The sequence below is a fragment of the Salvelinus sp. IW2-2015 genome, linkage group LG32 (genome assembly GCF_002910315.2).
Source record: "Salvelinus sp. IW2-2015 linkage group LG32, ASM291031v2, whole genome shotgun sequence".
Classification (NCBI taxonomy): Eukaryota; Metazoa; Chordata; class Actinopteri; order Salmoniformes; family Salmonidae; genus Salvelinus; species Salvelinus sp. IW2-2015.
Genome location: NC_036871.1, coordinates 3,534,702 through 3,559,674, shown reverse-complemented (window position 1 = coordinate 3,559,674; position 24,973 = coordinate 3,534,702). Strand labels below are relative to the sequence as shown.

The 24,973-nt window shown below is 42.1% G+C and overlaps 1 protein-coding gene and 1 long non-coding RNA gene across 2 annotated transcripts in view; both read right to left on the bottom strand.

The window, feature by feature from the left end:
• The window catches only part of LOC111957142 (protein disulfide-isomerase tmx3a-like), a 48,538-nt gene extending 27,366 nt beyond the window's left edge, over nt 1-21,172 (bottom strand). The window contains exons 1-6 of the mRNA XM_023977879.2: nt 20,998-21,172; nt 20,734-20,797; nt 20,392-20,434; nt 19,989-20,112; nt 9,828-9,873; nt 9,626-9,706 (exon numbers count right to left, since the gene is read on the bottom strand). Of these exons, the coding sequence (XP_023833647.1) occupies nt 9,626-9,706; nt 9,828-9,873; nt 19,989-20,112; nt 20,392-20,434; nt 20,734-20,797; nt 20,998-21,028 (389 nt within the window). The 5' untranslated portion in view covers nt 21,029-21,172. The remainder of the gene's footprint in view (nt 1-9,625; nt 9,707-9,827; nt 9,874-19,988; nt 20,113-20,391; nt 20,435-20,733; nt 20,798-20,997) is intronic.
• Nucleotides 21,173-22,522: 1,350 nt separating this feature from the next.
• On the bottom strand, nt 22,523-24,071 carry LOC139023451 (uncharacterized). The gene is made up of 3 exons (XR_011474570.1): nt 24,046-24,071; nt 23,438-23,530; nt 22,523-23,336 (listed from the first exon to the last, which is right to left on the bottom strand). It is a non-coding gene; the product is annotated as an uncharacterized lncRNA (long non-coding RNA).
• Between the last annotated feature and the right edge of the window lie 902 nt (nt 24,072-24,973).

Here is a 24,973-nt window from a genome sequence, read left to right as displayed (position 1 = left end):
GAATGTCCACTTGGGAGAGATGAGGATCCCAGTGCCACCACCCCGCTGACCAGAAGCTCTCGGGGTGTGCGAGAACACGTGGGCAGACGAGGAGAGAGCAGTAGGAGTAGCAGTGTTATCAGTGGTAATCCATGTTTCCGTCAGTGCCAAGAAGTCGAGGGACTGGAGGGAAGCATAGGCTGAGATGAACTCTGCCTTGTTGGCCGCAGATCGGCAGTTCCAGAGGCTGCCGGAGACCTGGAACTCCACGTGGGCTGTGCGCGCTGGGACCACCAGGTTAGAGTAGCAGCGGCCACGGCGTGTGAAGCGTTTGTATGGTCTGTGCAGAGAGGAGAGAACAGGGATAGACAGACACATAGTTGACAGGCTACAGAAGAGGCTACGCTAATGCAAAGGAGATTGGAATGACAAGTGGACTACACGTCTCGAATGTTCAGAAAGTTAAGCTTACGTTGCAAAAAATCTTATTGACTAAAATGATATAGTACTGCGGCTGGTGAAATAGGCTAGCTAGCAGTGGCTGCGTTGTTGACTTTGTTTGAAAGTGTAGCTGGCTAGGTAACCTCTAACTGGCTAGGTAACCTCGACAATTACTCTAGACTACACAATTATCTTGGATACAAAGACGGCTAGTAGCCAGCTAAATCAAAAAATCAAACTGTTGTACTGTAATGAAATGAAATGTAATACTACCTGTAATACTACCTGTGGAGCAAACGGAATGCAACTACTGCCTCCAAACCAAACCGGAAGTGCGTATCGTAGAGGGAGAGGCAATAGAAGTGTAGTTTCTTGTATTATTGTCTTTTTGTGTCTTTGAGGACTGCTTCACCTTAATGTCCCCTTTCCCTTTTCTTCTGTCCTATTTTGTCCCACTTTGTCCCTTCTTTGTCCCTTCTTCTCTTCTGCCAACTAGACACTCCTTGTTAGCTAGCTAGCTTCTTTCAGGAATGTCCCTAGCAACTGCCTAGCAACAGGTAAACAACTTAGCTAGCTAAGAAAACGGTATATATTTATGAAAAATTGTTACTTTTTAAAAGCCTTTCTTCTTTGTTTGCTGCTTGTTTGGTCTCCTATTCATTTGCAGTTTTCTTTTGATTTTTTTCCGATGTACTTTACTCTAAAAAAAACATTTAATTTCAATATTTGTAGGAGCTCATCTTTTCAGCTGCTGCTGCTTAATTTGGAACTCCGGAACTAACTATCTTGACCAACAACCTCCTTCCCTCAGTAAGAGCATTGAAGATGGGTCGTGGCTGGGTCTTCCAGCATGACAACGACCCGAAACACACAGCCAGGGCAACTAAGGAGTGGCTCCGTAAGAAGCATCTCAAGGTCCTGGAGTGGCCTAGCCAGTCTCCAGACCTGAACCCAATAGAAAATCTTTGGAGGGAGCCGAAAGTCCGTATTGCCCAGCGACAGCCCGAAACCTGAAGGATTCCCTGGAAAGGAAAAGGTCTGTATGGAGGAGTGGGCCAAAATCCCTGCTGCAGTGTGTGCAAACCTGGTCAAGAACTACAGGAAACGTATGATCTCTGTAATTACAAACTAAGGTTTCTGTACCAAATATTAAGTTCTGCTTTTCTGATGTATCAAATACTTATGTCATGCAATAAAATGCAAATTAATTACTTAAAAATCATACAATGTGATTTTCTGGATTTTTGTTTTAGATTCCTTCTCTCACAGTTGAAGTGTACCTATGATAAAAATTACAGACCTCTACATGCTTTGTAAGTAGGAAMACCTGCAAAATCGTCAGTGTATCAAATACTTGTTCTCCCCACTGTATATTTTTATACTACCTAATAGAGAAAACTAAAAGGTAAAGCTGTGTATATCAAGGATGCAGACCCTGCTTTAAAAGAGTCACTAAATATTCCTGTCATTAGACTATTCTCCTTGAGAATTACAGTGAAAAGCGGTTGATCAATCCCCTTAGCCCTCATAGGTAAACATGCCTGTTACATGTTAAGTACACTCAGTGACTTTAAAACATCAAAGTAATAAAATAAACCACCATGAGAGTTGATCATATCTGTCACATTACCATCCTGCATCCTCTAATCATGGTCACAATGATGTAAAAACAAATAAAAGATGTCAATACCATTGACCCTCTATTCACATATTAACCTTCAAGAGCTAACTTTCTGCTGATTCATAATCTCAATCAGTCTAGACACTGGTTTAAATAATCTTCCTGCCCTTGACCTAATACGACCCCGACTACCTTCAACTGCATAAGGGGTAACAGTGTTGTGTACTGTTGCAATAGTGGGTCTGTCAACACAGTCAGTGCGTAACTGATCAGGTAAGGAATGGTCCACGTTTGGTAGGTCAGTACGGATATCGTAAGCAGACTGGTCAATTAGCTCACTCACTACACTGTTACGGTCTCGGTCAGATTCTTGAAGACTCTCTGATCGAGGCAGACCTTCCAGCTGCAGTATATCATCCACAGAATCCAAAGGTGGAATATCCTGAGCATTCAAGGATCGCACATCACCCTCCAGGCTTGTGTCACCTGTTCCTTCAGAAGGCAATTCTGACACCCACACTCTTGTTCTGTACTCAGCACCATCATCCACTGCAGTGTCCATGGCAGCTGAGACCATAAGGCTGTCATTCATGTCCTCAGACTCTGTTAATCCAGACATGTCTGTTCCCTCATCAACGGCAGCATGGGGAAGAGGAAGAAAGTTGACTGGCATTATCAGGTTGCGATGTACCGTCTTCTCCTGTCCAGTGGAGCTGTTCTGAATCTTAAAAGTGTGACTGTCAGCATTCAATCCAGTGACAAGGTAGACAGTATCCTCCCAACAGTCAGCGAACTTCCGATTTCCCCGCTCCCCCTTGTTAGCCAGCAACACTCGATCCCCAATCTCCACTGGTGCTCCTCTGACTCTTCTGTCATAAAGGTCAGCATGCCTCTTCAACTGCTTTGCTGCAGATGCCTGTGCTGTATTCATGGCTTCTTTCAGATCTCTCCTCAAAGACTGAACAAACTGGTCATAGTCGACAACTGGGTTCTCTATGACAGAGCCAAAGACTATGTCAACAGGCAGTCTTGGTGTCCTCCCAAACATTAGCAGGAAAGGGGCAAAGCCTGTGGTCTCGTGGATTGTACGCAAACGCGCCTGAGGCCATCTGTGCTTTGCTCTCGTCGGCAGGGCCCGGATCATGTTTCCCAACGTCCTATTCATCCTTTCGCAGAACCCGTTCCCCATCGGATGGTACGGCGTGGTGTGAGACTTCTGAACACCTGCAACACTCAGTTTGGCTATTAAAGCGCTCTCAAAGTTGGCTCCCTGGTCGGAGTGTATACAGAAATAATTGTTCCACAACTGATGAGCTACTGACTTAGCAGACTGGTTCGGACACAAGAAGGCATGAGCCAATTTGGTAAAGTGGTCAGTAACAACGAGCACATCCAGGGACTTGTTTGAAGAATCTTCTGCAGACCAAAAGTCTATGCACACTAGTTCAAGAGGCTCAGTTGTTATTATGCTCTCCAGAGGAGCTCTTGCTTCCGGATCAGGAGTCTTGCTCACGACGCATCTCCTGCAGCACTTCACATAAGCTTTTACCTCCCTCTCCAGGCCATGCCAGAAGAACCTCTGTCTTGTCAGGTAGACTGTTCTCTGTTGGCCCTGGTGGCCAGCTTCATCATGGACACCCTTCAACACCATTGCTTTCATGGAGGCTGGAACCACATACAGATACATTTTCCTCTTTGTAACCACATTCTTTGAAACACGATACAGTACACCCATCTTCATGGTCAACTTGTCCCAACTTCTGAGAAGACACAAAACCTCAACACTCTCATGGGCACGCTCTCTCCGGGATGGTCTTCTCCCCCTCTCCACAAAGAAGATCACTCTGCTGATCACGTTGTCATCACACTGCTTACTCATCAGTAGGTCGTGTGGCAGAACATCGACATCGGTCTGCTCTGATGGCATAATAGCCTGTGGAAGCTGTGGCAACAGCAGTGCATGTGAGCCCACTTCACCCACCCAGCACCTGTGTGAATGAAGAACAGCTGCAACTTCATGTCTTGATAAAGCACCAGATGGGGAGTCAACAGTAGCCTGACAGCTAATGACCACTTCGTTGGAGTCAGAGGTTTTGTCAAAGGGGTGGCTGGACCAGCAAAACACATCTTGGACTCTGTCTGTGCACACAGCGTTAGCTTCAGCTAGTAAGGTCTCGTACGGGACCCTTGTCAGGCGATGGAGTGCACTGGGTCGTACGAAGGGCTGTCTGCTCAAAGCATCTGCAACAACATTTATTTTTCCAGGGATGTACTTGATGTCAAACTCATACGGAGCCAGCTTGGCGACCCATCTCTGTTCACAAGCATCAAGCTTTGCTTTGGTCAGAATGTATGTCAAGGGATTATTATCCGTCCATACCGTGAACTGCTGTCCCCGTAGCCAGTGGTGGAACTTGTCACAGATCGCCCATTTCATGGCAAAGAACTTGAGCCTGTGCGCAGGATACCTCGACTGCGCATAACTAAAGGGACTTGCTCGCAAAGGCTATAGGTCTCACTGTAGCTCCCTGTTCCTGCACCTGGGACAGCACAGCACCTAAGTCGTTGCTGGACGCATCCACCGAGAGTAGAAAGGGTTTGTCGAAGTTGGGGTGGGCCAACAAAACCTGGTCCAGTAAGGCTTGCTTTAGCTGGAATAAGGCCTGTCTGCATTCTGTTGTCCAGTTGGCAGCCGTCAACTTCCTGACAGGTGAGCGTTGCTTATTTTTTCAGCGTGGAGCCTTGTGTCCAGTAGTCAATCTAAAGAGAGGCTTCAATGAACTGTTGATAATACACCACCATCCCAAGGAATGACCTCAATTTCTTCTGAGATGGAATGTCAGTGCCATCTTCCATCAGATCAACTTCTGTTACTCCTGTAATGGCCCTCACCTTCTCAGGGTCTGTAGGTACACCATCCGCACTAATGATATGCCCCAGAAACTTCACAGACCTCTGCAGAAAGTTACACTTTTTTGGCGCCAACTTCAGGTTGTGAGCCTTGAGACGCTCAAAAACCATTTTCAGGCGCTGTATAGCCAGATCTTCAGTGGGCGCATAGACCAAGACATCGTCAAGGTAACATAGTAGGCTAAGAAAGTTCTGATCCCCAAAGATGTTTAGCATCATCCTCATAAAGGTTGCAGGACTATTACATAACCCCTGTGGCATACGATTGTATTCGTACAATCCAAATGGTAACGTAAAAGCTGTGAATCTCCGGTCATCCTCATGCACTTCCACATTGTAGTAGCCAGAGGTAAGTTCCATTGTCAAGAAAAAGGCATTTCCACCTAAAGCAGCCCCCCTGGTGAGGGAGTGGGTGGGCGTCTTTGATGGTGCGAGCATTGAGCAAACGAAAATCAGTACGGAGTCTTGGGTCTCCAGACTTCTTCCATACAAGGACAAGGGGAGAGGCGAACTCACTACTAGACTTCCTTATGATTTCACGTTCTTCCATCTCATTCAATGCTTGTTTGAGCTTCTCATAATGATTTGGTGAAAGGCGTCGGTACGGCATCCCAAAGGGTTTCTCATCACTCAGTTGAATGAGGTGAAGATATCCGGAAGCTTTTCCACAATCCAACTTGTGCCTGGAAAAAATAGACTGGTACTCAGCTATGAGCTGGATGAGTTTCTTCTTACCAGCAGGAGACACTTGACAGGAGTCGACATCAATATCAGTCAAACCTAAGTCACGTAAGACCTCAGGATCGCTTGAACTGTCAGGTCCGTCAGTATCGCGAAGTTGGCTGGAACCGTCATCAGTCAGTGTCAAGTCATCTTGGCAGTCAGTGAGTATATCAGCCGTTCTCTGCACTTGCTGCTGTAAAGCTGCTGATGAATCATCATTCACACACGAACAGTCAAAGTCCTCTAGAGCCATGCAAGGAAAGACATCGGCTAGAGTGGCGTTTCGTCTCAATGTCACTGTCTTCTGAGAAGGGTTTATCACTCTAACAGGGAGCCACCCATCCCCCAGCAATAGAGCTACTGTCCTCCCTACCAGTATTGACCTTGGTGTTGACCTTGAACTGCTGGGCTCAATGAGAACAGCACTGCCCGCTGATAGATTCTGAGTGTTCCGTAGTCTGCCCCAGACTAAGTGCTCCTGCATAGGCTCTAGAGTCACAGCCCCTTTTAGTCTCACAGTTCCAACTTTGTTAGGTACTTCACTGTCTCTCCATCTCTCCACATTAGCCATCATATCGATTAGCTTGCTCTCCTCACCCTCGTCACAAACAGGAGTATAAACCCTCTTCCAGAGATCTCCATCTGTCTTCAGGTTGCGAATCAAGTGCTTTAGGAGATTGCTGCCCAAGATGAGGTCATCACTCTGGCCTTCAACCACCAGTGTAGGCACGGCAACTCTACATCCGTACACCTCCATCTCCAGCTCACATACTCCCAAAGGCCTCGTCTTCAACCCACCACAACCAACCAAGACTACCTCTGTAGGACTCAATGATGGACTTTTCAACACTCCTTCAACACTCCTGTTAATGTAAGACCCTAGAGCTCAAGGTACAAGCCATGGACCCACTGTCAAGCATAGCTCTCACTTCTACTTCTCCACCTATTAACACCTTGGCATAGAATAAATCATCATATGGGGAAAGTCTCTGTGTGTTCTGCATTATGATACTCTTCTCAGTCTCCATTTCGTCAAACACTTTTATATACAGACTCCAAATCAACAGCTCTCACCGATGGGGACTCTACAAAAGGCCCAACACTCTCCCCTTCTACATGCAGGCCTACTAGTTTTCCGGGAGCTGAGCAGTGGTTACTGTAGGGACTCCACCAGCTGTGCTCAGAGCTGCGGCCTTGGGGCACTGAGAGCRTGCGTGGCCAGCTACATGACAAAGAAAGCAGAGGTGATTGGCCCTGCAGTGAAAGTAAGTATCATGTCCAGCTTCCCCGCACACGTTACATGGCCCATTAGACTTTACTTTGCTCCTATTCCCTTTTTGGAACTGACGGTCAGACTGTTGTGGCCTCTGCCTACCCATAACCTCAACTACTTGGTCCATCACAGATACACCCCTCTTACGCATGTAAACCATGACCATATCCTCCCACTCATGCACGGTGCACTTTTCAGAGCCATCCCCCCGAAAGTACACCGGTTCCCTGATATCAGACTTCAATACCAGGTTCAGGCCTGACACATCCAAACCCCTAGAGCTGCATGCATTCCCCATAACATTGTCCCCAACATGTCCAACAATTGCCTTTGACTCCAAACAGGAGGCAATGTTCTCCCCAATGGAATGACCAATCTGCTGTAGTATGTCTGCTATGAAATCCATGGAGACCTCCCCACTCCCTGTATTTGGCAAAACTCTGTCATACACATCCTTGGGCGTTTCCATGGGTAAACTATCATCAAAACTCCCAAAACCCTCCAGTTTAGGCATAGGTGTAGAAGCAACTGGAATTTTGGCTGAACCCCTACCAACAGATGGTGACAGATTAAATGACAGGAAACCCCTACCTCTCCCAACACCTTCCATCTTAACAATGGGAAATCAACACACTAATAAAAATGTAAATAGCAAAAAATGATATATTATTTTAACTACACGTCAAAATCTAACCTATATCTAGTACAAAACTTACCCTACTTATATAAGATATACGTTAGAATTGCAAATAAACAAGTAACACAAAAGTTATATCGTTTTACTGTGAAGAGCCACCTCCCGGGTGGCGCAGTGGTCTAGGGCACTGCATCGCAGTGCTAGCTGCGCCACCAGAGTCTCTGGGTTCGCGCCCAGGCTGGGCTGGGTTCGCGCCCAGGCTCTGTCGCAGCCGGCCGCAACCGGGAGGTCCGTGGGGCGACGCACAATTGGCATAGCGTCGTCCGGGTTAGGGAGGGTTTGGCCGGTAGGGATATCCTTGTCTCAGTATGTAAAAAAAAAGATATATAAAAAAAAAATATATATATATATATATATATATGTAATAAAATGTATGCACTCTACTGTAAGTCGCTCTGGATAAGAGCGTCTGCTAAATGACTAAAATGTAAATGTAAATGTAAGAGTCTGAGCCAGAGAAATCATCAATTTCATTAATAAAACATTGCAGTGGCGAAATGCGATATCGCCATAAACTGCACCAGCAACGTCTTATCTGATTCTTCAACGGCAACCACCGCGAAGTTCTGAGATTTGAAATCCAGCGAAGGATGATCCGATCCAGAAGAACGATCATGGCACCACTGTAACAGTACTCTTCTTACGTTGTGTACAATCAATCATCGACACGAACTCCAACTTGTAGCACCAGTCATGGAGACTAATTCTGATAGTATTAGCACATAATTGCACGTCATGCAATGCACGGCTCACCATCCAACTCTGCACTCACGCACGCTGATTTGGTGCTGGTTCACTGGGGCATGTAGTTACCAAAATAATACAATTACAATATAATATCTTTAACAATGTACCTGATAGGAACAGCACAAAATTGCACGTCATGCAATGCACTATCCAACTCTGCACTCACGCACTGTACAAAATATACGAAACCCCCCCACCAGACACAGTAAGTTGCTAGCTAGTATTAGCTGGAATTCTCTACAACAAAATGCATAACAAATATGCACCAAAAAACGCTCAATCTGTTCTAATAACATTTGCAAACAAATTGATATACATTGTACATTTAAATCATCACTTGGGAGTATAAAAATCACTTTTGACGTACAGTGCTTTGCAACCAACAACTTACCGCTGGTTTGGTGCTTGTTCACTGGGACGATTCTAACTGAAACGTCCTCCCTTGTAAGCAAGCTACGCAAACCAGCCAATAAGATGCCATGTTGAGTAGGTGAAGGCAAGACGAAACTAAAACCAAAAACTAATTGGCTTAACAATAAAGTGGCAAGGGGAATCACCAATATAACCCTGTTACACTAATGCGGCAGGCATAAAATACATGCAACCCCTGGTCTAATAGGTTTAACCTGATTGGCTGAACGCGATACATAACATCCGAGATGAGCATTTAGCTACTCTAGCATGGTGGTGGAAAAATTGTGTTTCATAAGGAAAGTATGTATACTTTACCAGTTTTTCCCCCCGCCTTCTCGTCTATAAATAAAGTTAAGGAGGATATTGAAGCCTATGCAGCCTGAATGGAGAATATTTGAGGTACAAACCGGTCCATGAGGGATACTAATGTTTTGCTGGCTGCATACAATGCGTTTGGCCGGTAAGATTAAACATCTCAATGACGCCATCTGACGGCCTTTGGGCTAGTGAAAGTGTAAACAAAGACAATTTCATGGTGAAGCTACATTTGTTATTCTAATATTTATTTCACCCTCAAAATAATAGGGGCAAAATTTGGACATGCTTAGTAAAGCTGGCCCTTTACTGTTCATGCATACTCTGTTAAAGCCCCACTCCTTAATTTGAAAAACAATAAAGCAGCCCGCCACTTGTTTTGCCATAAAGTTGAGGGATGGGGCTGGAGAAATGTTACCAAATATCACAAAGTGGGCCTTTAGAAGTAAAATACCAGCTTTTTACAGGCAATGAGCAACAACTAAACTACCATCCTCAGTCTTACCCAGATACTCGGTCTGCAAACTCCATTATGCCATCCTTGGTTCTAGGGCCTCTGTAGTTGTATTTCAAGTCATCCTTCAACCTATCCAACAGAGAATGGTAAGTATAACAAGAATAACAAGAGCTGGGTTATGTGTTCAGTAGGGCACATCTCAGTTCCATGTACCAACAATGAAAATACAGCTAAAGCGTTCACAACTCACAACTTTATAGCGGGATAGCCTCCAACTCGAAACTCTTTTGCAAAATCTGAAACACAAATGTAAATAAGTAAGTAAATAATATCAATAAATATTTCTGCTGTCAATTCCAGCACTGCTGAAGGAGTGAATGCAATCTTGTTGATATCCTCTATTGTAATATCACATACATTCCCCTCTGTATTAATTTGGACAGTGAAGCTAAAATGTTTTATTTGTCTCTATACTCCAGGATTTTGGATTTGAGATGAAATGTTTTATATGATGCGACAGTACAGAATGTCACCTTTTATTTGAGGGTATTTTCATACATACAGTGCCTTCAGAAAGTATTCATACCCTTTAACTTATTCCACATTTTGTTGTGTTACAGCCTGAATTCAAAATGGATAAAACAGATTTTTTTTCTCACCCATCTACACACAATACCCAATAATGACAAAGTGAACACGTTTTTTTAAATTTTTGCAAATTTATTGGAATAAAATAAAGAAATATCTAATTTACATACGTAGTCAATACTTTGTAGAAGCACCTTTGGCAGCGATTACAGATGTAAGTCTCTTAGAGCTTTCCACACCTGGATTGTGCAACATTTGCCCATTTATTCTTTTCAAAATTCTTCAAGCTCTGTCAAACTGGTTGTTGATAATTGCTAGACAACCATTTTCAGGTTTTGCCATAGATTTTAAAGTAAATTTAAGTCACAGCTGTAACTTGATTACTTGGCCATTTTGCCTGTGCTTAGCTCCATTCCGTTTCATTTCTATCCTGGGAAAAAAGTCCTTAACGATTAAAAGCATACCCATAACATGATGCAGCCACCACTATGTTTGAAAATATGGAGAGTGGTACTCAGTAATGTGTTGCATTGGATTTGCCCTAAACAGAACACATTATATTCAGGACAAAAATGTAATCGCTTTGCCACATTTTTTGCAGTATTACTTTAGGGCTTTTATTCTGTACAGGCTTCCTTCTTCTTCTTTGTTAGTATTGTGGAGTAACTACAATGTTGTTGATCCGTCCTCAGTTTTCTCCTATCACAGACAATAAACTCTGTAACTGTTTTAAAGTCACTATTGGCCTCATGATGAAATCCCTGAGCGGTTTCCTTCCTCTCCGGCAAATGAGTTAGGAAGAACGTCTGTATCTTTGTAGTGTTTGGGTGTATTACACCATCCAAAGTGTAATTAATAACTTCACCATGCTCAAAGGGATATTCAATGTATGCTTTTTTATTTTATTTTTTACAATCAACCAATAGGTGCCAATCTTTGCGAGGCATTGGAAAACCTCCTTGGTATTTGTGGTTGAATCTGTGTTTGAAATTCACTGCTCGACTAAGGGACTTTACAGATGTAAGTATGGGGTACAGAGATGAGGTATTAGAAAATCATGTTAAACACTATTATTGCACACAGAGTTAGTCCATGCAACTTATTATGTGACTTGTTAAGCAAAGTTTTACTCCTGAACGTATTTAAGCGTGTCATAACAAAGGGGTTGAATACTTATTGACTCAAGATATTTCAGATTTTCATTTTTTATTGATTTGTAAAATGGCAAAAACATTTACAGTGGGGAGAACAAGTATTTGATACACTGCCGATTTTGCAGGTTTTCCTACTTACAAAGCATGTAGAGGTCTGTACTTTTTTATCATAGGTACACTTCAACTGTGAGAGATGAATCTAAACAAAAATCCAGAAAATCACATTGTATGATTTTTAAGTAATTAATTTGCATTTTATTGCATGACATAAGTATTTGATCACCTACCAACCAGTAAAGATTCCGGCTCTCACAGAACTGTTAGTTTTTTCTTAAGAAGCCTCCTGTTCTCCACTCATTACCTGTATTATACTGCACCTGTCCACACACTCAATCAAACAGACTCCAACCTCTCCACAATGGCCAATACCAGAGAGCTGTGTAAGGACATCAGGGTTAAATTGTAGACCTGCACAAGGCTGGATGGGCTACAGGACAATAGGCAAGCAGCTTTGGTGAGAAGGCAACAACTGTTGGCGCGATTATTAGAAAATGGAAGAAGTTCAAGATGGACGGTCAATCACCCTCGGTCTGGGGCTCCATGCAAGAACTCACCTCGTGGGGCATCAATGATCATGAGGAAGGTGAGCGATCAGCCCAGAACTACACGACAGGTCCTGGTCAATGACCTGAAGAGAGCTGGGACCACAGTCTCAAAGAAAAACCATTAGTAACACACTACGGCGTCATGGATTAAAATCCTGCAGCGCACGCAAGGTCCCCCTGCTCAAGCCAGCGCATGTCCAGGCCCGTCTGAAAATTGCCAATGACCATCTGGATGATCCAGAGGAGGAATGGGAGAAGGTCATTTCGTCTGATGAGACAAAAATAGAGCTTTTTGGTCTAAACTCCACTCGCCGTGTTTGGAGGAAGAAGAAGGATGAGTACAACCCCAAAAACACCATCCCAACCGTGAAGCATGGAGGTGGAAACATCATTCTTGGGGATGCTTTTCTGCAAAGGGGACAGGACGACTGCACCGTTATTGAGGGGAGGAGATGATGGGGCCATGTATTGCGAGATCTTGGTAAGAGCATTGAATGGGGTCGTGGCTGGGTCTTCCAGCATGACAACGACCCGAAACACACAGCCAGGGCAACTAAGGAGTGGCTCCGTAAGAAGCATCTCAAGGTCCTGGAGTGGCCTAGCCAGTCTCCAGACCTGAACCCAATAGAAAATCTTTGGAGGGAGCTGAAAGTCCATATTGCCCAGCGACAGCCCCGAAACCTGAAGGATCTGGAAAAGGTCTGTATGGAGGAGTGGGCCAAAATCCCTGCTGTAGGTTGTGAAAACCTGGTCAAGAACTACAGGAAATGTATGATCTCTGTAATTGCAAACAAAGGTTTCTGTACCAAATATTAAGTTCTGCTTTTCTGATGTATCAAATACTTATGTCATGCAATAAAATGCAAATTAATTACTTAAAAATCATACAATGTGATTTTCTGGATTTTTGTTTAAGATTCCGTCTCTCACAGTTGAAGGTTACCTATGATAAAAATTACAGACCTCTACATGTTTTGTAAGTTGGAAAACCTGCAAAATTGGCAGTGTATCAAATACTTGTTCTCCCTACTGTACATTATGGTGTATTGTGTGTAGGCCAGTGACTGAAAAAAAATCTAAATTGAATTCATTTTAAATTCAGGCTCTAACACAAGAAAATGTGGAAAACATGTGAATACTTTCTGAAGGAACTATATCTGTTTTACTGTTTAGAAATTAAAAGACTTGATGTATCTAGTCCCCCCCCATTTGAATGTGTTATAAGTATTTGGACAAATTCACTTATTTTATTTATTTATTTCACCTTTATTTAACCAGGTAGGCTAGTTGAGAACAAGTTCTCATTTACAACTGCGACCTGGCCAAGATAAAGCAAAGCAGTGTGACACAAACAACAACACAGAGTTACACATGGAATAAACAAACATACAGTCAATAACACAATAGAAAAAGTCTATATACAGTATGTGCAAATGAGGTAAGGCAATAAATAGGCCATAGTGGCACACTGGAGTGATAGATATGCAGAAGATGAATGTGCAAGTAGAGATTCTGGGGTGCAAAGGAGCAAAAAAGAATAATAAATAACAGTATGGAGATGAGGTAGTTGGATGGGCTGTTTACAGCTGGGCTATGTGCAGTGATCTGTGAGCTGCTCTGACTGCTGGTGCATAAAGTAAGTGAGTGAGATATGAGTCTCCAGCTTCAGTGATTTTGCAATTTGTTCCAGTCATTGACAGCAGAGAACTGGAAGGAAAGGCGGCCAAATTGGAATTGGCTTTTGGGGTGACCAGTGAAATATACCTGCTGGAGCGTGTCCCACAGGTGGGTGCTGCTATGGGGACCAGTGAGCTGAGATAAGGTGGAGCTTTACCTAGCAAAGACTTATAGATGACCTAGAGCCAGTGGGTTTGGCGACAAATATGAAGCAAGGGCCAGCCAACGAGAGCATACAGGTTGCAGTGGTGGGTAGTATATGGGGCTTTGGTGGCAAAATGGATGGCACTGTGATAGACTGCATTCAATTTGCTGAGTAGTGTGTTGGAGGCTATTTTGTAAATTACTTAGCCGAAGTCAAGGATCGGCAGGATCGGCAGTTTTACGAGGGTATGTTTGGCAGCATGAGTGAAGGATGCTTTGCTGCGAAATGGGAAGCTGATTCTAGATTTAATTTTGGATTGGAGATGCTTAATGTGAGTCTGGAAGGAGAGTTTACAGTCCAACCAGACACCTAGGTAATTGTAATTGTCCACATATTCTAAGTCAGAACCGTCCAGAGTAGTGATGCTGGACGGGTGGGCAGGTGCGGGCAGCAATCGGTTGAAGAGCACCTTGAGCGTGGCTGAGGTGCACCCATGACCAGCTCGGAAACCAGATTGCATAACAATTTCGGCTGATAATTTTAGGAAGAGAGGGTCCAGATTGTCTAGCCCGGCTGATTTGTAGGGGTCCAGATTTTGCAGCTCTTTCAGAACATCAGCTATCTGGATTTGGGTGAAGGAGAAATGGGGGATGCTTGGGCAAGATGCTGTGGGGGGTGCAGGACTGTTGACCGGGGTAGGGGTAGCCAGGTGGAAAGCATGGCCAGCCGTAGAAAAATGCTTATTGAAATGCTCAATTATCGTGGATTTATCGGTGGTGACAGTGTTTCCTAGCCTCAGTGTAGTGGGCAGCTGGGAGGAGGTGCTCTTATTCTCCATGGACTTTACAGTGTCCCAGAACTTTTTGGAGTTTGTGCTACAGGATGCAAATTTCTGTTAGGAAAGCAAAGGCTAGCTTTTTCTAACTGCATGTGTATATTGGTTCCTATCTTCCCTGAAAAGTTGCATATCGCGGGGGCTATTCGATGCTAATGCAGTACGCCACAGGATGTTTTTGTGCTGGTCAAGGGCAGTCAGGTCTGGAACGAACCAAGGGCTATATCTGTTCCTGGTTCTACATTTTTTGAATGGGGCATGCTTATTTAAGATGGTGAGGAAAGCACTTTTAAAGAATAGCCAGGCATCCTCTACTGACAGAATGAGGTCATTATGCTTCCAGGATACCCGGGCCAGGTCGATTACATTTACATTTACATTTAAGTCATTTAGCAGACGCTCTTATCCAGAGCGACTTACAAGTTRGTGCATTCACCTTATGATATCCAGTGGAACAACCACTTTACAATAGTGCATCTAACTCTTTTAAGGGGGGGGGGGTTAGAAGGATTACTTTATCCTATCCTATTCCGTAGTGTTCCTAACCATTAGATTAGAAAGGCCTGCTCGCTGAAGTGTTTTAGGGAGCGTTTGACAGTGATGAGGGGTGGTCATTTGACCGCAGACCCATTACGGACGCAGGCAATGAGGCAGTGATTGCTGAGATCCTGGTTGAAGACAGCAGAGGTGTATTTGGAGGGCAAGTTGGTTAGGATGATATCTATGAGGGTGCCCATGTTTACAGGTTTGGGGTTGTACCTGGTAGGTTCATTGATAATTTGTGTGAGATTGAGGGCATAAAGCTTAGATTGTAGGATGGCCAGGGTGTTAAGCATGTCCCAGTTTAGGTCACCTAGTAGCACGAGCTCAGAAGATAGATGGGGTGCAATGAATTTACACATGGTGTCCAGGGCACAGCTGGGGGCAGAAGGTGGTCTATAGCAAGCGGCAACGGTGAGAGACTTGTTTCTGGAATGGTAGATTTTTTTAGTAGAAGCTCAAATTGTTTGGGCACAGACCTGGATAGTAAGACAGAAATCTGCAGGCTATCTCTGCAGTAGATTGCAACTCCGCCCCCTTTGGCAGTTCTATCTTGTCGGAAAATGTTATAGTTAGGGATGGAAATGTATATATTATAGTCTTTTTAAGTATTCAAAAGTTTAGTATTTTGTCCCATATTCCTAGCACGCAATGAATACATAAAGCTTGTGACACTACAAACTTGTTGGATGCATTTGCAGTTTGTTTTGGTTGGGTTTCGGATTATGTTGTGCCCAATAAAAATGTATGGGAAAATCAAATCAAATGCTATTTGTCACATGCACCAAATACAACAGGGGTAGTACACCTTACCGTGAAATGCTTACTTACAAGCCCTTAATCAACAATGCAGTTCAAGAAATAGAGTTTAAAAAAGATATACTAAATAAACTAAAGTCATTTTTTAACATAAAAAGTAACAATAACGAGGCTATCGGTACCGAGTCAATGTGCGGGGGTACATGTTAGTCGAGGTAATTTGTACATGTACAGTACCAGTCAAAAGTTTGGACACACGTACTCATTCAAGGGTTTTTCTTTATTTTTACTATTTTCTACATTGTAGAATAATATATAAAGACATCAAAACTATGAGAAAACACATATGGAATCATGTAGTAACCAAAAAAGCATTAAACAAATCAAAACATATTTATATTTGAGATTCTTAAAAGTAGCCAACCTTTGCCTTGATGACAGCCTTACACACTCTTGGCATTCTCTCAAGCAGCTTCATGAGGTAGTCACCTGGAATGCATTTCAATTAACTGGTGTGCCGTCTTAAAAGTTAATTTGTGGAATTTCTTTCCTTCTTAATGCGTTTGAGCCAATCAGTTGTGTTGTGACAAGGTAGGGGTGATCTACAGAAGATAGCCCTATTTGGTAAAAGACCAAGTCCATATTATGGCAAGAACAGCTCAAATAAGCAAAGAGAAACGACAGTACATCATTACTTTAAGACATGAATGTCAGTCAATCCGGAAAATGTCAAGAACTTTGAAAGTTTCAAGTGCAGTGGCAAAAACCATCAAGCGCTATGATGAAACTGGCTCTCATGAGGACCGCCAGAGGAAAGGAAGACCCAGAGTTACCTCTGCTGCAGAGGACAAGTTCATTAGAGTTACCAGCCTCAGAAATTGCAGCCCAAATATATGCTTCATAGAGTTCAAGTAACAGACACATCTCGTCATCAACTGTTAAGAGACTGCGTGAATCAGGCCTTCATGGCAAAGAAACCACTACGAAAGGACAACAATAATAAGAAGAGAGTGCTTGGGCCAAGAAACACGAGCAATGGACATTGCTCGTGTTTGCTCGCGGGGGAAATCTGTCCTTTGGTCTGATGATTCCAAATTTGAAATTTTTGGATCCAACCGCCATGTCTTTGTGAGACGCAGAATATGTGAACAGGTGATCTCTGCATGTGTGGTTCCCACCGTGAAGCATGGAGAAGGAGGTGTGATGGTGTGGGGGTGCTTTGCAGGTGACACTGTATGTGATTTATTTAGAATTCAAGGCACACTTAACAAGCATGGCTACCACAACATTCTGCAGCGATACGCGATCCCATCTGCTTTGCGCTTAGTGGAATTATCATTCATTTTTCAACAAGACAATGACCCAAAACACACCTCCATGCTGTGTAAGAGCTATTTGGCCATGAAGGAGAGTGATGGTGCTGCATCAGATGACCTGGCCTCCACAATCACCTGTCCTCAACCCAATTGAGATGGTTTGGGATGAGTTGGACCACAGAGTGAAGAAAACGCAGTCAACAAGTGCTCAGCATAAGTGGGAACTCCTTCAAGACTGTTGGAAAAGCATTCCTCATGAAGCTGATTGAGAGAATGCCAAGAGTATATATTGAAGAATATAAAATATATTTTGATTTGTTTAACACTTTAGTAAAAATAAATAAAAACCCTGTTCACGACTGTCTTGGTGTGTTTGGACCATGATAGTTTGTTGGTGATGTGGAAACTATCGACCCGCTCCACTACAGCCCCGTCGTTGTTAATGGGGACCTGTTCAGCCCTCCTTTTCCTGTAGTCTACGATCAGGTCCTTTTGTCTTGCTCACATTGAGGGAGAGGTTGTTGTCCTGGCACCACACTGCCAGGTCTGAACTCCTTCCTATAGGCAGTCTCATCGTTGTCTGTGATCAGGCCTACCACTGTTGCGTCGTCAGAGAAAATAAAGATGGTGTTAGACTCGTGCTTGGCCACGCAGTTGTGTGTGAACAGGGAGTACAGGAGGGGACTAAGCACGCACCCCTGAGGGGCCCCAGTGTTGAAGATCAGCATGGCAGATGTGATGTTGCCTACTCTTAGCCCCTGGGGCGGCCCGACAGGAAGTAAAGGATCCAGTTGCAGAGGGAGATGTTTCGTAAAATAATTTATTGTGTCAATTTGTGTGGTAAATAATGCAATTGACTTCAAATGGCTAAATTCTCAGAACAGGGGGGGAAGAAAATCTCCAGATTCACAGGAAATACATTACATTGGATGAATAAGCAATATTCCTTCTTCCTATGTAATATATTCCCTCTGAATCTGACGTAGCTCCATACTACTGATACTGTATGCTGGTTGTTGGGGTGGGATTGGCATGGGGCTTGGGGGGTCTGTGGGTGGCTTTTGATTATTTTATTGGATTCCTCATGTCTTACTCAATGGTAGGAAGAAGTGTGGTCCAAATCGGATGTTGGGTACTATACTTATTTAATATTATGTGAATCCTAAAAATGTAAAGGGCCAATTTGGGTTCAGTCAATTACATTTCTATAAAATGTTGCAGGAATGCTAATCTTATCTGTTTCTAATTACAGAAACGATTGCATAACAATCTTAGATGGTGGGTGTCATGGCTTGCTGAAATGACATGGAAAGACTTCAAATAAATATTCAAAGGAGTGTATGTAAATATGAATAACCTATTCATCTTCATGAAGCCATTGTTGTAGTAAAGCTATGGCTTTATATGACTAAATATCTCAAACGTTTTGATATAGTTCAGTACAGGTAAGATAAATCTAATGTAATGGCTGACAGGTTTAGGCCAACATGGTGGACAGAGAGATCATTCTTCAAGATGTAATCCTGCTACTTAAAAAAATCTTCACAATGAGAGAGAGAGAGAGAGAATAGCTAACCAGTTAACCTACTCCACTCCCTCATACAGGAGCAGATAATAGGGGATTTGAAGGTTTAATAAAGCCGAACAGCACTAAAAATGCTCACTACACTGTTAGCCCATCTGGTTTGGATGGCTTACCATCTGTTGCACAAAACACACTTACATACACACAAATACGCACACAGTTGGAAGGGCTTTTAAAGCTTCACTAAGCCTATTAGTGCGAACAGACTGACCTAGTCCTGGCCCTGTGGGCCTAAATATGACGGGGCACTGTGACTGGTTGCCTTATTGCACAATTTGGTAAACCCTTAATCTATGATGAACATAAGAAGAAAACTATTTCAGAGACCATTTATATAATGGTGTATTGTATGGATCAAGTGGTGATAAGTGACAACGATATAGGATAGTGGTTATTAAGAGAATATTCGGTCAATAGCAGTTGACAAGTCTGTATTTCAGCATAGTTTCAGTAGGCTACGCCTTCAGAATAACTACAAAATACATGCAAAATGTATTATACAGATTATTATGGTATTACAAGATTTTTTTAAATAAGCAGATATTCTGTCACTTTTGTATATTGACCAACCAGCAGATGTCAGTGCTGCCTGAGAGTGATTTAAAACCTTCCTTGGTTTGGTTTTGTTTTGGGATGCATTTTGCTCCAGTAACTTTTCAGCAACTAAGAAACTATTTGGATCAATTCACACTTTCTATCCCAGTCCTTATGATCTAAACAGTAAAAGCAGGAGTACTTGTTGTAGTATGAGGAACTACAGTACCCATAATGCCCTGTATAAGATATCCAATTTTATCTTTAAAAATATGTTCCTGAGCTATGTCAATGGTGTCCTGTCTCCTTACCAATACATGGTGTCAGAGTGGGATTCGAACAGAGAGACCGTACCAAAATATCTGTATTTTCTTAAAGCAGGCTCTGAGAAGGCATTAATCGAAGAAAATTAAATACTAATGGCTGATTAGGTGTTTGATATTCCTCTCTTTTTCAACACAGTTTTCCTGTTTAACCTCTTCCTCTTTTCCAGTATCTTTCTCATCAGTACAATACTTATTCCACCAGGCAGTCAGTTTTGTATTCTGTTAGTCACCTTATATTGCTGTAATAGTGTTTCTTTTTTTAAACTGTTATGTACTGTTGTTCTGCCATATGTCTTGTCTTTTTGTTCTGTCTTAACTTAATGTGCAAATCAGATAATTCGACTTACTGGGGTGGGCTGTGGCGTCGACCTTGCCCACGTTGACTGGAGACCCCATACTTTTCAGCTCAGCCCCGATTTCATACCACACTGGGTCCAGCTGCTTGCAATAGGTACACCAGGGAGCGTAGAACTGACACCAAACAAGTGGAGCACAATCACCATAATTTAAAATGCATTTATATTTCTGCTCTCAAATAAAACCTTTTTCAACAAAAAAAACATGACACACACAACATACATGATAAAACAACGCATCAAAGCTATGTGTGCGCGCGTATTTCAATTGCAATGTCATGCGTGCGTATTTTAATGTCCCCTCTTGCATTCTCTTGAAGTTGCCCTAAAGTATACAATGCTTTTCACACATTTTTAGGGGTTTTCTTGTATATAAAATTGCATCCATACTTACTTGTATCAGCCATATCTCATCAGACATTCTTGTGTCTTTAAACCTGCAAATTAGTAAGAGAAATCAACAACCATTGGTAAATCTATACAATGAAAATGCATTTTATGATAAACTTTTCACAATCCTTTCTAGGTACTGGTATGTAGCCTTTACATTTTTAAGGACCATGGACAGAGGATGACCTGAGTGCCTTGTCAAGTGGTGTGGGCAATCTACTTTCATATTTCGTTATTTGGTGGATTTTTTTTATATATGGAATTCACAGACCAAAACGTATAGTCTGCCATTTCCGCATTATTATCAAAGCAATAACTAGCTTTCTAATTCATAGAAATAACTTACGTGTCATCGAGCTCTTCAACGAAGGCTGAAACCGTAGCTATACTCAACAAAAACGTCAAAGAAACTAGAGGCATACAGAAGTAAATATTACAATAAGGACACAACTGACACAAACCAACTGGAACCAATTAAAACAGGCTATTATTGCTCGTTAAGAACATTAAACAATTAACTGGACCATCATGAGAAATTCGAGTAACCTACAAAATACACGGTCGCCTAATCAACATCGCAAGTTTGTATTGACATTAATTAGTAGCCTACCTGTACACAAGACGAACTTTTTATTTTCCATAATTTTCACCCAATGATTTATCCAAGAAATGATCAATCAGCGATTTCACTAGTGAAGCACTGATCCGGTTCGCTTTCTCCGCTGCCGTTTGTCTGCCGCGCTTAGATTGTTGAGCAACAAGGCCACAAGTCCTGGAACAGTCTGTCAAAGTAAAAGCCCCCTTTAAAATGGAATGTTCTTGGTGGTCAACCTGGTCTCATAGCATTTCGTATTGTTCTGTACATAAATCCGATGTACTTCATTTTACTACGATATTAATGGTATTCATTTGTGGATGTCTATCACCCATATCGTATGATCTGTTACAATTTAATTCATATTATATGTTACGAATTTGCATAACGTAGAATATGTTATGAAATTTGTAAATGTACTATATGATATGTTACAAATTCTAGCTAGGTGGCAACTAGCTAATGTTAGCTAGGCTAGGTGTTAGGGGTTAAGGTTAGGTTTAGGAGTTAGGTTAGGGGAAGTGTTGGCTAAAAGGGTTAAGGTTAAGGTTAGGCGAAGGGTTAGCTAACATGCTAGTAGTCGCAAAAGTAGTAAGTAATTGAAAAGTTGCTAATTAGCAAAAATTGTCTGTGATGTGATTCAACCTTGCAACTTTTGGTTTGCTAAACATTCACATCACGTAACCATCTGTCTTATGTAACCATACCACCCTTAACATATCATACTAATTTGAGTGTCTCAGATGTACATTTACTATGTTACGTCTAGTCTATGAGACCAGGCTGGAATGGGTGATCTCTCTCGGATGCCTATTTGAAAGACCGTGTATTGGATTTGACATTGCACAGGCTGCAATGTAATTTTTCGCTACACTCGTTAACATTTGTATTGGTGGGTCCGCAAATGTTAAAGCTTACAGAGTGGCTTTAAATTAAAATTACAGAGTGGCTTTAAATTAAAATTATTTCCATTGTAGCTAGGACTTTTAATAATATGACATAAGTGGCAGCAATAAGCTAAGTGTTACACAATCTTGCCACCCTTCATTTGGATATGGAGATGTGTTAAGTGGTTCATCAAAAACTTCATCCTACCTTGATTCAAACAGAATATTGAAAGAATACAAATAATGTTGTTCACTCTTTATTCAAAATGTAAGTCTAGTAATTTATTTTGAAATATCTATCAGCAAACTATCATCAGCAAAATAGGCCTATAAATACATTGAGAAAGAAATTGCAAACAATCACAGAAATGTTAAAGAAATATCCATATAGAAAAACATTGTATAGCAATCTAATAAAGAGATTATGACAATTTTTACAATACAATTACAGGGAAAAATAGGAAAGGCTTTTAGCGTTTTTGTTTTTGTCGTTGCCTGTTTTGCATGTTATTTTGGCATTAATGTGTCACATATCAGTTTGCAAACAATGTAAAAAATAAATAATTGAGTTAATAAAGCTGCATACAAACATGGTCTCTTTTTTGCTTTCTTGAGTAAGGCAGCTCCAAAATGCAGATGTTTCAGCCAGGGGCGAAAATCTGATATCAACCTTGGAGGGGACAATTACATTAAATTTTCTCAGGAGCAATTCCTGAGGGGGACACCAAAAGTAGTGCTGTAACACATAGACTATGTTGTAATATGTTAAATGTATATTGAGGGACCATAATCACTACTACTGGATAATTGTTAGGTACAGTAGTTAACTGAAGGGTTGTCCCAACTTGTTTAAATCATTATAATACTACTAATAATAATAGTTATAGCAATGTTCCTTATCAGTGCAGTGTTCCTCTCTCTTGAAACGTCAACACTCTGTTTGCAAGAGTTTGCGGTTCTATAAATTGTGGGTGTGGCTGATATGGTTTTGTGTCATCACTGAGGTAACTGGACGATGCTGTGCCACTGTCCCCTATACTGGTGCTGCTGGCAACAAGGGTGACACCTGGTCCTGCCGTGGCTGTGACACTGTCCTCTAAAGTCTCTCTCCTTGGCTCTTTCCCTTTCACCACCCTCACTGACTCACAGTCTGTCTCCTAGAAAAGAAATAAGGTGTTTGCTGTACTCCTAACTACCGGTACCCAAAACTACACAATTAATCACAACAGCAATACCATTGCCTTAAACAAATCTTGGTTCAGTCACCAGTTTAAATTGAGAGTGGGGGTATTCATGGCATTTTCCAATTATGTCCCTATTTTACAAGTCAAAAAAATTGAGAACCTTTCATAATGTTGCCAAACAAAGACTCAACAAACTTACCTGAGACTCCCTGTCTCTGCCAGTCTGTCCCTGCATATCTGTCCCCAGCTCTGCTGTCTGTGTGCCATCTGTTGCCTGCTCTGCCTAATGACATCATTGTGAAACATTTCCATTAGCATTTCACTTCTTTCTTATGAACATTTTACCAACTGGTCTTTGAGATATTAGGCTACTAGAGTTCTTACTTTGCGTTTTGGTGTACTGAAAAATACTCTGATGTCCGTCTTTTTACTTTTTTCTGACATTTTTCTACCTGGCTGGCTGGCTGACCGGTCTAGCTGCACACACATTTACACAACACATGCTGCAACGTTTTGAAATTTTAACATAGTTTGTTTCATATTGGCAGGCTTCCAACAATAGCTGAATTTGCAAAGCTAGCGAGCACCAATTCCCGTTTCTGTGGTGTTTGCTATAATCTTTGCTACCTGGTTAAAGGTGAAAAAAATAAAAAATTCACTAGTGACAATTTAGCTTTTGCAACGAGACCATTAAATATATTTAAGACAATGGTATAAGAGAGTGTAGTTCTGTTCAGTTTGGACTTCAGTTTATCGCTAACCTTATCACAGGGACTTTGAAGCACTACAGCTGCATGCTAATCTTGGAATAAACTGACGATAGCAAATATCCATCTTTGACGACGCCACATAAATGGAATAGGTACTAGCTAGCTTGAAATAGTTAATGTTTGCTTTAGTTTGCGCGCTAGCTCTGCAAATTCAGCTAGTGTGTGAACCCTGCAACATTAAAAAAATATATACATTGCTAAAGCGCGATTGACTGGATTAACCTCACGTCAGTTACGTACACTGAGTGCCTTTCTGACAGTAGATACGAGCCCTCTATTACCTTGCCAGCTAAAGAACTGGCAGTGGATCAAACCATTGTGAGGCAAAGGGCGGGGGGGTCGCAATCTTGTGAAACTTAAAAACGCGCTATTAAGTGTCTATAATCAGCACAAGTGCTTTCATTGCGTATTATTAATATTATTGAAATTACATAGTTATGTTTACAGTGATTATATTGGGGGGGACAAATCATATTTCTCCCAGGATGGGGGGGTCGTGTCCCCCCCGTCCCCCCTGGGATTTCCGCCTATGGTTTCAGCCTAGCTCAGTGCTTTCTGTGGTGGGGCAGCCAGCAGAAAATACGGAGCGTAGCAGTTGGTAGTTCTCTAGTTGCGCAGTGATTGGCTCAGTGTTCTGTCACTCATGGGGACACTACACGCAAAATCTATGGGGAGAGCTCGGAAAGTCAAGCCATAGAGTTACATTAGAAGTGCCCATCCAAGAAGGCTCAAGGTCAATTGCCACAGATAAAATGACGTCAAATCACATTATATCTACCGTAGCTTTGATTGGCCTGATCATATCAACATCATACTTTCAAAATCTTAGCTAGAAAGCTAGACAAGCAGTCATCATCATGAATCAAGTTGACAATCTACTTGCAAATCCTTTTCTATCCTTGTCATATGAAGAGAAATTATAGATAAAATGTATCGGTGCTCATCGGCCATTGGACATAAACATTACACAACCAGTTGGAAATCGCAAATTCAATAATGAGTGGTTTGGAAGGAAGTGGCTAACTGCAAGCGTTCCAAAGCAATCACTAGCCTGCTATTCAGTGGAGAGGATTGTCGTGGTAATTTCCTGTATTACTCAATAAAGAGAGAGAGAGAGCTAACCACACACAAGTCAGAGTTATATTATAAA